At 39.7% G+C, this 13,059-nt stretch overlaps 1 protein-coding gene across 7 annotated transcripts; it reads left to right on the top strand.

Moving 5' to 3' along the window:
• The first annotated feature begins 3,640 nt into the window (after positions 1-3,640).
• Positions 3,641-12,770, top strand: LOC311494626 (uncharacterized protein). Of its 7 annotated transcripts, XM_084553762.1 has the most exons (8): positions 3,641-3,941; positions 4,478-4,540; positions 6,091-6,126; positions 8,740-8,809; positions 8,898-9,879; positions 9,997-10,164; positions 10,393-10,488; positions 11,188-12,770. In XM_084553762.1, exons 5-8 carry the CDS (start codon positions 8,917-8,919, stop codon positions 11,500-11,502), a joined length of 1,542 nt encoding a protein of 513 aa, XP_084409888.1. In that variant the 5' UTR covers positions 3,641-3,941; positions 4,478-4,540; positions 6,091-6,126; positions 8,740-8,809; positions 8,898-8,916; the 3' UTR covers positions 11,503-12,770. The 7 variants fall into 7 exon arrangements, with proteins under 7 accessions (XP_084409888.1, XP_084409892.1, XP_084409890.1 ...); XM_084553766.1 differs by having other exon boundaries at positions 8,745-9,879; XM_084553764.1 differs by having other exon boundaries at positions 8,740-9,879.
• Positions 12,771-13,059: the final 289 nt, after the last annotated feature.

Below are 13,059 nucleotides of genomic sequence, written 5' to 3'. Positions count from 1 at the left end.
TCTAAATGACTGACACCAAAAGTGTGGTTATTCTTATTTTTAATAAGTGATAGAGAAATACATTAAGAACATTTTATAACGCAAATCAAACTGATTTCACAATTGTAATGAACAGAAATATTCTGAAGGTACTGTATTATTGTTAGCAGATTACATCAGACATGTAAAAAACAACAACTGTGGGACATTCAGATACTGAATATCACATCATACAAAGCAGCACATGGGGCTTTTTTGTTTGTTTTAAAAATAATAATCTGATTTATGTGGTCTTGCCAAAAATAAGCTAATTTAAGAAATTTCATCACATGTAAAAAAAACATGTTATAGAGTTAATCCATGTCACTGACATACATACAACTTTTGATACAGCATTTTCTACAAAATATATTTAGATTGTTTTCATATATTTAAACATAATTTCATCACAACCTATGAATAAATACATGCGATACATGCACACTTAATATAAATGAGCAGATATGCTTTACTTTATTAGTAACTACAGAGGTACTGGACCTAATTGGGAAAAAGTGGAGACTATGAGTTGTCTCGATGTCCGGTGGTCATTACATCTGGACGCATGTACACCCGACGGCCAGCTCATAGGGACATCTGCACCAGGCGTTCGTGCTATTGCTTGCCCTCTGGTAAACTGCAATCTGAAAGTAGATTGGCTTGGCAATCATGCCACCCATGTTGCAGTTCTTGCATGATGCATAATGGATATGCCGGGGCTCTCTGTCTTCTTTGTAGTCTTTACTGAAAAAAAAAAACAAGAAACAAAATATTCATGAATAAATGGAGGCCTACATGTGATGCCACAACTAAGACAACTATTAAAATCCAAGATGTTATTTTTCATGGCTGCATCAGTGAACTTCCATTTCATTTTATACAAATATATCTGCAGTTCTATCAGTACTTAAATTTGGTACAGCTATTCAGAGGAATATTTATCCTGATGACTCCTATGACTATCCTATGACTTTGATAAACCCCTTACTTTCCATCTCTTGCCTTCATAAACTTTAAATTTCACTCATTTTAAAATGAACCTAAGCTGTGAAGTAACTCTCAATTAAATTTAACCTCTAGAAGTGCTGTACAAAGTAAATTGTTTGAGTAAGACACTGTGTCGGTAAATGGTCATATGTTTATATAGCACTTTTCTGTCCAATACATTCAGTTTCTTGCTCAAGCATACATTGGCATTCGGTCAGTGTACTGGGGATCGAAGCACTGCACATTTGGGATATGAGTAACCCACTTTACCACTGAACCACAACCACCAAAACTCCCTCCTAATCAACAGCAAGAAAACTCACGTCATCTGCCAGGGTGCAGCTGAAGAGTCCCCAAGGTCAGACACATGTTTGAAGTACTGCTTGTGATGTTCAGAAGCATAAGTACAATCCTTAGGACAGATAGCATGGAGGCACACTCTCCCCACCAGTCCTAGTAAGATCTGGAAATACAAACAGATAGATTAGTCTTCTATGAATCAAATTTTACAGCCTAAATTCTGCTTGTTTATCAGTTGTTTCCAGGTGTACCACTGGAGCAAACCCCTGCTACATTACTATACAACTACATCTCTTAGAAAGTAAAAGGCACCGTTACACTGCATGCATTTGCAGACAATGACACCAAAGCCTTAGAGTGAAAAACCATGAATAAGCTTCAAGTTCATTTCATTCATACCTAACAGACAACCTCTTATTTTAAAGTTTGTCCTGTTTTTTAAAGAAGATTATTTGGCGTACTCACCAGAAGAGCAGTGATGTTCATGATGAAAAGCTTTGCTCTCAGTTGTCTTTGCTCTGGTATCCTGTGTGAAATCCACCTGGCAGGTAGTTACGTCTGTCACACAGCTCCTGTTGCTCTGCACACCTCTGCTGCTTTTATTTAGCAGCGGTGATGAAAGAGCGCATTTGCATTGGGAGGGAATCAATGGAGGCGGGAAGCATGGATCAGTGCCAAGTGTAATATCTCTTTGATAGTTACCTGTGACCTCACCCTGTGAGCGCGTGTGTGTTTCCCTTCTCAGTTTTGTCAGTTTTGGCTAAATTTAGTTTGAATCTTCGCTTTGTCCATGGGTTAATAAAATGTCATATATTCATTGGAGCAAACATTAGGACCTTTTGATTTTAAATTCATTCTAATTGATTTTCCCGGTGTGAAAATGACATTTTGGCAAATGATACTTTACATTATATGTAAAATTGTATTTGTATAACCTTTTTTAAAATATCTGATGTATACATATGTGAATGCTTGACAAAGAAGTAATGTATGACACACAGAGAAAATAACAAAATATAACGTCACATCTAAACACCATAAAACACTCTGCAAACACTGGTCCTGGAGACGTGCCAGGGGATACCACCGCTTACACTACCACAACTCCGAACAACAGCTTCCGGTAAATTTGCGTGGGGGAAGCCTTCGGGGGAAACACCTACGCAGGAGAATGCTTTTGTGTAGGTGTTTCCACTCCTGTTGTGACAGGTCTGCTGCCTACTATTATGTATCTCATGTGTCGTAGTCCAGACATTCCCCAATCCAAGAATGTTCCCTCAATGTTACTGAACTAATGCCATGGATAAAAATATACACACCTTGTAATGCATTTGATAGCAGTATTTTCAAAACAAATTTATAGTATTGTGCTTGATAGCCTTGCATTCACAAGAAAAAGTGAAGTGAAAAGCGAAGTCTCCAGATTTAAACAAAAATGTGGATTCTGGTTAAAACTGCGTGCTCCCTTTGCCATTATCACACAAATCAACTACAAGTATAAGTAAAGAGAATTTCTATTGTATTTGATTTCTGAAAAATAAAGAAAACCCAAAATCAAGTGACTTACTAAGGCACTGACACATCATGTGCTGCCAGAAATGTTTCAGCGCATCCATAAGGCTTAGCAAAAGGAGAACACAGACTCACTGTTGAAGACAAGAAATAACAACAATCTTGATAATTTTATGATTTTGAGGTGGACTGCAGGCTAGAGCTTGCGGCAGGCAGGTAGGTGACAGGTTGAATTGGTTGACTGTGAGCCAGTTGAGTGGAGTTGTGTGGTGATCAGTGGTTACTGAACACGGAGACGAAACGGCATGAAGGAACTTAGACTAAGAACTAAGAAAAACGTAGACATCAACTTGTTAGTTGGCTGTGGAAGAGAAGTTACTGCACCGGTAGACACAACAAACTGGCGAGGTGTGGATGAGAAACCAGGATAGACATAGTTGTTCAACTGGGAGATATGTGCAGTCCATAAAATAAGAGTCACATCCTTTTCACACTCATAAAACCATTCGCTGACTGCTAATACTTTATGGATTGGGGCATCCTGGAAGAGACCGCTCCCACCAGGATAGAAATATCTTATTACCTTACCTTATTAATTGGCTCTTGTCTCTCATCGAAGTTTGCGTTCCAAACATCTCGGAACTTTTGTAGGTGCACGATTTCCTGGTACACCGATTACACTGATGCACACGTCAGAGCTCGGCCAGGGATTCCCAAAGTGTGGTGCGTGCTATTAGAAATATGCTATTGAAAGAATTTTACCCTAATGTAGTTAAAAGACAGTATACTATGAAAGACTTAAGGTTGAGGAGGTTAAAGTACACTGTAAACCCGAACAGTACAACAAACTCATAACTATTACCGGCAACTAAATCAAAGTGGGGTAATTAGTTAACCCGACACTGAAACATTAAGTATTCTGAACGAATAATAGCGTTTTGATTTCACAGGGATAAGTATGTTTAAGTGAACACCGTCACTTAACTTGAAACGTTTAGGTTAACAGGCGTACGTGAGGGGACGTGACGTCTGACGTCACTACATCCAACTGTTCAGGGCACGCATTCAGAAAATTCAAGATGGCTGGACCTTAGCGAGGGATGCGACCGGAGCGAAGAAAGGAGGTAAAACATTCATATTAATCAAAAAACCTGCACAACAACGCACATTTGTTGCTGTGCTGTTGTAAAATTGTCTTTTATCTGTGTTTTGTGTTCCGGGGGACCCTGATTTCAGGATTTGAAAGTTTTGCGCGCGCGACGGTGTAACTTAACGTAACGTTACAAAAGTTCAGCAAAAGTTCAATACAGCCTAGTTTTGTTAAACGATGTGAACGTGTGTAATGAAGTTACATGCTGCGATACTAGACTTATTTCCGACTGGTTTAAACTGAAGCGTACTTTGTAATTATCGTCAGTGTCGCTACTCAGCCCAGGTCGCTAACGTTACGTTACTTCGTTATTTCGTTACAACAACGTAACGTTAAGGGCAGTGGAAAGAGCCGTTCTTTGCCTTGAAAAAATATGCAGAGGACGACTTGTTTCAAATATTCGTGAGATGTTTGAATAAAGGCAGCTGCTACATATGTGAATGTTTTTTTTTTTATCAGACATTGCAAAAATGCACTAAACATAGGTTTGTGCTCTCTCTTATGTTATAGTGCCAGAGCGGTTTTGTCATCCTGAGCAACCCTGAGCAACAGACAGCGTTGGTGAATTTTTTGGTAAGTATTTGTTTATTTAAAAACACTAGGGGTGTAACGGTACATGTATTCGTATTGAACCGATTCGGTACGGGGCGTTCGGTTCGGGCCAGCGCGGAGAACGATTTAGGGAGCCATTTTTTTTTTCCACTTCGGTGCCTCACTGTCTCTTCTCCCCCATGTGTTGTGCGTGTGCTCTGCAGATGCTGCAGAGCCAATGTGTTTTTTTTTCTTCGGTGCCTCACTGTCTCCTCTCCCTGACACTCTCCCTCGTGCCATGCCTGCTCTCACACATCTTGACCAATCACGTTCGGCTTTCAATTAAAAAAGTGGAGGAAAAAAGCAACTTTTTTTTCTCCACTTTTTTTGCATGAAAGCTGAAAATGTTTTAAACTTTATATAGTTTTTATACTTTTAATAATTAATCATTTATTTTGTAGACTTTGTTCAAGTGGCACTTGCGTTTAAAATAGTTAAAAGTTTGCCTAATTATGTCTTTATTTTTATGTTGTATAATTTATTTTGTGGCATTTTTTCAAGGTTGAGTGTGTTTGTAAAATAAAGCCATAAAGGATAAATATTTGATGTCATGTATGTATTTTACATTAGTAATTTATTTTTTCAGGCAGTTTTGCATTATTTTGGGTGATAAATTAGTTAGTAAGTTTTATTTATATAGCACATTTTTACACAGCATGCACTGACCAAAGTGCTTTACAATGTCAAAAATAAAAATATAATAACATTTAAAAATATAAAAATAATAATAACAGCAATAATATCATTATTATAATAATAATAATAATAATAATAATAATAATAATAATAAAACCAATTAATAAAATGCGAGGAGCCGTCTGGGAGCCGAAAGAGCCGGCTCCTTATAGTAAGCAGAGCCAAAAGAACCGGCTCTCCAAAAAGAGACGAAATTCCCATCACTAGGAGTGGAGATGGGGGCTGTGGCTCCTATCTCCTCTCTGTCTGTCTGCCTGTCCCTCTGTCCGTGCGTCCGTCTCCCTCTCTCTCTCTGTCTGTGTTGCGCACCGAGCTCCAGCAGCTGTGGATCAGCTGCAGACGCGCCGCCAATAGCAGGCACATGTCGCTGCTGTGTTGACACTACGTGCCGTCGTGATGTTATTCATTCATTTATTTAATCATTTGCGGCCGAATGGTTGCATCTTCAGGCAGCCGCTGTGGCATTTGCCCACATTGCCCTGTGGTCAGTCCGTCACTGGCTTCAACTGTTAGTGCTGCACTTTACATGTGTAAAAAAAAAAAAAATTGTATCAGGGACAGTGTACTTACAACATAACATTAGTAGGTGAGTAAAATAATTAGATTTGACTAAAACATGTAAATTTGGTTTAGAAAAATTCCTAATAAACAAGCAAATTTATGTTTTGCATTTGGTTGTCTTACTGTACTGAAAATGAACCGAACCGAGACCTCAAAACCGAGGTACATACCGAACCGTGACTTTTGTGTATCGTTACACCCCTAAAAAACACCTTTGGTTATGACGTTCATCATGATTTGGAAATTAATTACATGTGTTTATTCTCTCCCTGCAGGATTTGTGTGACCTCTTCTGCCCACCCCAGTTCACGGTAAATGGATTGGAAGTGCAAGTTGTGCTCTGTATCCTTGGAGACACGTGCAAAGTTATTTAGGCATTATCAATTGCACCATAACCACTTCTCAAGAGTCAGCCCTCTACCATGTTTGTACAGTGACTGCATTTGTACTTTCCAGTCATTTAATGCAGTTAAAGCTCATTTGTCACGGTGTCATAGTGATACAGGCAGAATAAATTTGGCTGATGGTTCACAGTCAGGAAGTGCATTTTTTACATGTCCCTTGTGTGGCACCAAGCAGCCATTTTCTGAGGCATCACTATTTTCTCATTTAAGGGGGCATTTAAGAAATCATGAAGTGGTAGTATGCCCATACAATAACTGCAGTTACAGTACAAATGCATACTCGTCCTTCAATGCACACAAAAGCCGAAACCATGCAGACAGTTCAGATTTTGATACAAATATTGTATGTTCAGAAAAGAATGGTACGCCTGGTGAAAATGTTGAGGAGGGACCTGCTCAGTGTGAGAGCTCAGACACCTTTGACTCTGTTGAGCTAGAGAGTCAGTGTGACACAGACACTTTAAGAGCGCAGCTGCACCAAAGTTTAGCATCGCTATTCTTAAAGATGAAAACAATTCTTCATGTGTCTGACTTGGCGACTCAGGACATAGTGGAGAATCTGACACAAATCTTTTCCCTGTCCCAGCCTCTAGTCAAACAATCTCTTAGAGAAGTCTTAGAACATCATGACATCTCTGTCAGTGAAAATACTCTCGATGACATAGTTACTGCTGTTCTGGAAAGCAACATTCTTGTAAACGCCACAGCTAAAGGTAGAGAGTTATCTACAACTAAAAGAAGGAAAACATTTGTTGAGAAAAACTACCCTGTGGTGAAGCCTGTAGAGTATGTGCTGGACCCAGGACACACAGCAGTCTATGTTCCTGTTCTTGACATGATTCAGAAAATGTTCAAACATACAGACATTCTGGACAAAATTCTAGAAACAAAGATGTCACAGGAAGGTCATTTCATGAGCCACCAAGATGGCTCATACTATAAAGAGAATGAATTATTCTCTTCCTCAGATGATCTAAAGCTACCACTCATTTTGTACATTGATGATCTGGAAATAGCAAACCCACTTGGAACATCACGGAAGATACATAAACTATGTTCAGTCTACTGGGTATTAGCTGATCTGCCGAGTAAATATAGATCATCATTGCATGTGCTTCAGTTAGCAGCATTATGTAAGGTGTCTGACGTTCAGCGGGTTGGATATGAAAGACTGTTTGCTCCTCTTTTGCGAGACATCCAAACTCTTGAGCAAGATGGTGTTTTTATTAAGTCCATCGGTAAAGCCATAAAGGGAACAGTCTTGGTTGTCGTGGCTGATAATCTTGCAGCTCATGCATTAGCAGGATTTACCAAGTGTTTCAGAGCTCAGTATGTGTGTAGATTCTGCACAGCTACCAGAGACCAAATTCAGGCTCATGATGTTGGGAGTGGAGAATTCAGTATGCGGACAAAAGCCAGTCATGATGTTGATGTTGATGCTGCACTGCATGGGGTTGGTCAGAGTGGTGTTCAGGGAGGCTGTGTTCTGAGGCAGGGTCTACAGTATTTTCATACAGTCACAGGCTTCCCACCAGATGTCCTGCACGATCTTCTTGAGGGCATTGTGCCCGTAGAGCTGGCCCTGTGTATTGGGAAAATGATACATCATAAATACTTCACCCTGGAGTATTTAAACAGAAAAATTGTCTCATTCCCATACAAGCATGCAGACAAGGTTGACAGACCTCAGCCTATCCCAAAGACCTTCACTGTGAAGAAATCAATTGGTGGCAATGGCCATGAAAATGCTACTTTGCTCAGACTGCTTCCATTGATCATTGGTAGTAAAGTTCCAGAAGAGGATGGAGCATGGAGTGTACTCATGGATTTGAAAGAGATAGTAGAGCTGATGATTTGCCCAGTGTTTACAGATGAATCCATCCAGTATTTGCAAATGAAGACACAGGACCATAGACACCTGCTGCAGGAAGTTTTTCCTGATTTCACACTCAGACCAAAGCATCACTACACTGAGCATTACGCTGACCTCATACGTTGTTTTGGACCTCTTGTCCACTTGTGGACGATGAGATTTGAGGGAAAGCACTGCTTTTTCAAGCGCGTTGTACATGACACACAAAACTTCAAGAATGTTTTGAAAACACTTGCAAACAGACACCAACACATGATGGCATACTCTCTCAGTGCCCCATCCTTCTTCAAACCTCACCAGCAGACATCTAGTGTCTCATCTGTGATGGTATCAGGGCTTCCTGATGTTGCAAAGGCATATGTCGAACACATGACAGACAGCAACATGATTTACAGCACATCAGTTGTCAGTGTTGATGGAACTGATTATGGCGTGGAGATGTTTGTGTCTGTGGGACAGGAGGGAGGTTTGCCTCAGTTCAGCAAAATTGAACAGATTCTCCTTGTTGATAACCAGATCGTCTTTCTTTGCAAGACACACACATCATATTACATTGAGCATCTGAGATCTTATGAACTTTCACCAGGGAACTTGGCTGTCCACCTTTTAAAAGAGCTCAATGACACTTTGCCTCTCTCTGCATACAGAACAGATGGAAGACTGCTCTTAACACCAAAACGGTTCATATTACTAGACTGACATCTCAGCTCATTTAAGGTAAATGGCTAATATGGTAACTTTATTCAAAGATCATTCTTAATCACAATCACACTAACTCTATTTACTGTTTTTTTTGTTGTTGCAGTACATCAACACATCAAGATATGGCTGCTCCGCAGAAATTTGTGCTCCGTGTATGTGTTGAAACAGATGTTGCCATGAAGCTCATCCTCACCGAGCGACCACAGTCAGTAGAAGAGCTCAAGAATATAATGCAAGAGAAGTTTAAGCCAAGGCTGGACTGTGAATTTACCCTTCAATATGAAGATCCTGACTTCGATGGACAGCTCAGTGTTCTTATGGATATTCAGGAGCTCCCTGAAAAAGGAACACTGAAAGTGGTGAGACCTGAAAGCGATGTATCCTCCACTGGAAGCTCCGACACAGACATACTCCCACATGTGCCTTTAAGACAGCGTCAGAAAAACTGGCCAGATTGTTTCCCTGTGCCAACTTTTTCTTATGAAGTTGAGCATGTATGTGCACAGGGAAATGCTGCCTTTGAAAGTTCTGGGAAGACAGTGAAATTAACAAGAGCCCAAAAACACAATATCCTGGAAAACATGGCTGAAACAATGTACAACTTCAAGCCATATCCACATGACAAGGAAGTGGGTATGGCTGCTGAAGCTCTAGTAGCAGCTCATCCATGCCTCCGAGAACATGGGAGTAAGAATGGATGGTATGGATGGAAGGTGGCCTTGAAGTTCAAGATGGGGAATTTTCGCACTAAGTTGGCCAGATCTGGTTGTGCAGAGGTCTCCATCAATGCAGGCAAGAGAAGCCAAACCAATCCTGAAAATGATCATCCTCATTCCAACATCAAAAGAGCCAGAAGAGCCGAAGTTAATTTCCTACCCAACTTCCCCAGGGGAGAGAATGAGGCAACCTTGGAGGAAATGAGAGTACAAATCGTACAAGAGACTGAAAAGACCGAGAGAGACCAGATACTGATAGAAAAGCTCATGCACACAACCTTTGCCCTTCGCCGCCAACACATTGTTCAAGGAAGTCCACAGGTGCAGGAATTCCTGGAGAAATGGCCAGCGTTGCGAATTCAGTCACAGGTAAATATATAGTATGTTTTAATTAGTAATAGTTAATAAAAGTTATTGATAGTTAACATTTCATGTCGTAGATATCAACTCAACATTGTTTTTACACCTAAATATTTGTGTGTACAGGTGTTTGCAGAGTTCCATCGCATCACAAACGTGAATCTACGCAACCAGTTTTACTGTGAACTTGACCGATACACACCAAAGCTTGTTGCACTGTATCGACAGAAGTCCTCAAGGACTGGAAAGGGAGCAGAGGCACTGCGAGAGATGCTGAGAATTTATGACTTGGAGGTAAGTTTATGTTTGACTTTTCCATGGGGACAATGCTGATCATATAATGTGTTGTCATTACAGATTACAGATGCCTTGATAGTCAGTCATCCTGCTGAATCATAGATAGATTACTATTTTCAACATGACTGCATAACTTCATAACTGAAGCATTACATTGTTATACCAGTGACACGGACTGGGCATGCTGGCAAAAATATTTCTATAAAGATTTTTTTCTCAATCTAGGAAGAACATGACATCAACATGCGACGCACTCTGGCTCTTCGCGCGCTTCCAGTGTATCTCCGGGAGGATGACACTGAATTCTACAAAACCTTTAATGTAAGTATTAGGGTTTCAGACAGGTATCTGCTAGTCACACACAGCCCCCACCCCTCCCCTACACATATTGTCTCTGCAGCCAGAGCTGCTTCACTCTCGCACACACAGTGATTAATCTCTGTTTAGCTTGACTCTAGCTCATGTTACTCTCTTCAGTACTCTTCAGTTTTCTTCAGCTCGCCTCTAAGTTTCTATGATATTTAGAGTTACTTAGGCTTCAATCTGCCTCCTCATGCTCCACTCCAGTATCATATTTCTACAGCAATAAGTACATATTACATAATATGTGATTATAATTTTTTTTATGTTGATTGCCCTGCTAATGATCAATAGGATTGGTTTTCACTTTCAGCATGTGTAAATACAGTAGATAGTAGCAACAAATTTCTAGTGAAGGTGATTCAGATCCATGCATGTAGCCATGTAACTTGAGCCCTCCACTGTATCTAGAATATGACAGACTGAGACCCAGCATCTGATAAAATGACAGTTTCAGTCAGATGTGGAGAGGAGAGAAGAGGATAGAGGAGAGGATATAGGAGAGTTGAGGGAGAGAAGAGGGGAAGGAACGATGATATTTAAGTTACTTGGTTAACTTGTTATGAAAGGAATAATATACCGTATTTTGGCTCTATAAACAAGGATTGTGTTACATCCCTCTGGATTGGTCGTTATAATTAATTTTCTTGTGTTTTGCAGGGTGAAGATGAGATGGAGACCACTGACACACCGCTAGCGCTCCTCTCTGTGGTCCCTGACTCCACTGGTTCCATCAGCTTCAGCCCTGAGAGCATATCCATTGTGATAGAGGATGAAGTTGTTATGAGCGAGCTTCCCAGGTTGGCTGATGCATTTGTGGTGCTGCTTGGTTTAATCTATGCATTACACTTGGATTATCCAAAGAAACTCACTCACACATTCACATTCGTCCAGAAAGTGCTGATGTGTCTGGATGATAACAAACCATTGAAACCATGCCTACTCTCCCTGAAAAATGATTTGTTAAAGGAATAAACAAGCTGAAAAAGGGATGCCCGACTGAGCAGGCATGCACAAATGTAATTAATATCAGCAACATTAGTACAGCCATGTTGTTCTGTTGCTCATTCTTAAATGTGTTTGATAGTATAGACTGTTAAAACGTGGAAAGCACTGTTAAAAGCTTTTTGTGTATGCCCAGTGGGCTTTCTTTAAGTTAAGCATGAGATTTTTTGTTTACTTTATTGTACTGCCTCCTTGACCTCATTGATCAGTATGCCCTCATTTTTAAAGGGATAGTTTACCCAAAATTGAAATTTCACTCATTATCTACTCACCCTCATGTCAACTAAGGGCTGGGAGAAGTTTCAGAGTCCTCCGTGGTTTCTCTGAGTTACAGGGGGTCTCGGTGTAGCAGTGCATGTCCATATAACGATTGCAAATGGATACCAACTGTCTTTGTAACAAAAGGACACACCAAATACCTGCATGTTACTCGTATGTAACGTCCGTTTTGTATTGAAGCCCCAAGATGCAAAATTTGTCCCAAAAAAATTGAATAAGTCTATATTTCAAACTTGTTTTGTCGCGAAAGCTTTTCGAAGCTGGACCCTGGTTCGTCCAAATTTGACAGACCAGGAAGAGGAGCTTCTGCGACAAAACAAGCTTGAAATATAGAATAGTTAAATTTTTTTTCCCAGAACAATTTCTCATTTCAGGGCTTCAATACAAGACGGACATTACATACGAGCAGTATGGAGGTATTTGGATGTTTTTTGGTGTGTCTTTTTGTTATGAAGACAGTTGGTTTCCATTTGCAACTGTTGTATGGACATGCACTGCTACAGCCAAACCCCCTGTAACTCAGAGAAGCCACGGATAACTCTGAAACTTCTCCCAGCCCTTAGTCGACATGAGGGTGAGTAGATAATGAGTGAAATTTCAATTTTGGGCGAACTATCCTTTTAATGGCCATTCAGTTATTTATTTCAATTATATTTTCTTTTATTTATTGTATTTTATTCTGTTTTATTTGGTATGTTTTTGATTTTCCTCATTTGCACAAATTTAGATATCTATGCTGCTGCTTTTATAAGATATTTTTATTATTATTTGAGGAAATACAGTGCAGAGATGGGGAAGTTTGCTCATTCCAAATTATTCAAAATAGGCAGCTAAATATATATGTGTAAAAAAAATAATGTTTGACTCCAGGTGTTGCACTTTAATGTTATTTGACATTTCACAGTTTTACTAAGCCTGATATATTGTTCTGAAAAGAAAAAATGTTTAAATGGAACAGTTGTTAATGCCTTTTTAAAAGGTTGGTTTTAAGGTGCTGTTTTATACACTAATAAATTATTGCAATTCTGAGGAACACTTTAGTCAAGAACCTTTTTTTGCATGGATGGTGGAGGGGGAGTGGGGGGGGGGGGTACAAAACACATCTCTCTGAAAACAGGGCGTCTTGTACATTTTTAAGTTGGCAAGTCATAAATATATTAACTTCATTAAGGTGTAATATTTTGAGTAGATAGAATTGATATAATATACATTGTTTTCAGTTAGTTTTTTCAAGTCCATGTGATTCAC

This window comes from Chelon labrosus (genome assembly GCF_963514085.1).
Source record: "Chelon labrosus genome assembly, chromosome: 10".
NCBI classification, from domain to species: domain Eukaryota; kingdom Metazoa; phylum Chordata; class Actinopteri; order Mugiliformes; family Mugilidae; genus Chelon; species Chelon labrosus.
The sequence above is the reverse complement of the archived record's forward strand: the minus strand, read 5'-3'. Positions and strand labels throughout refer to the sequence as shown.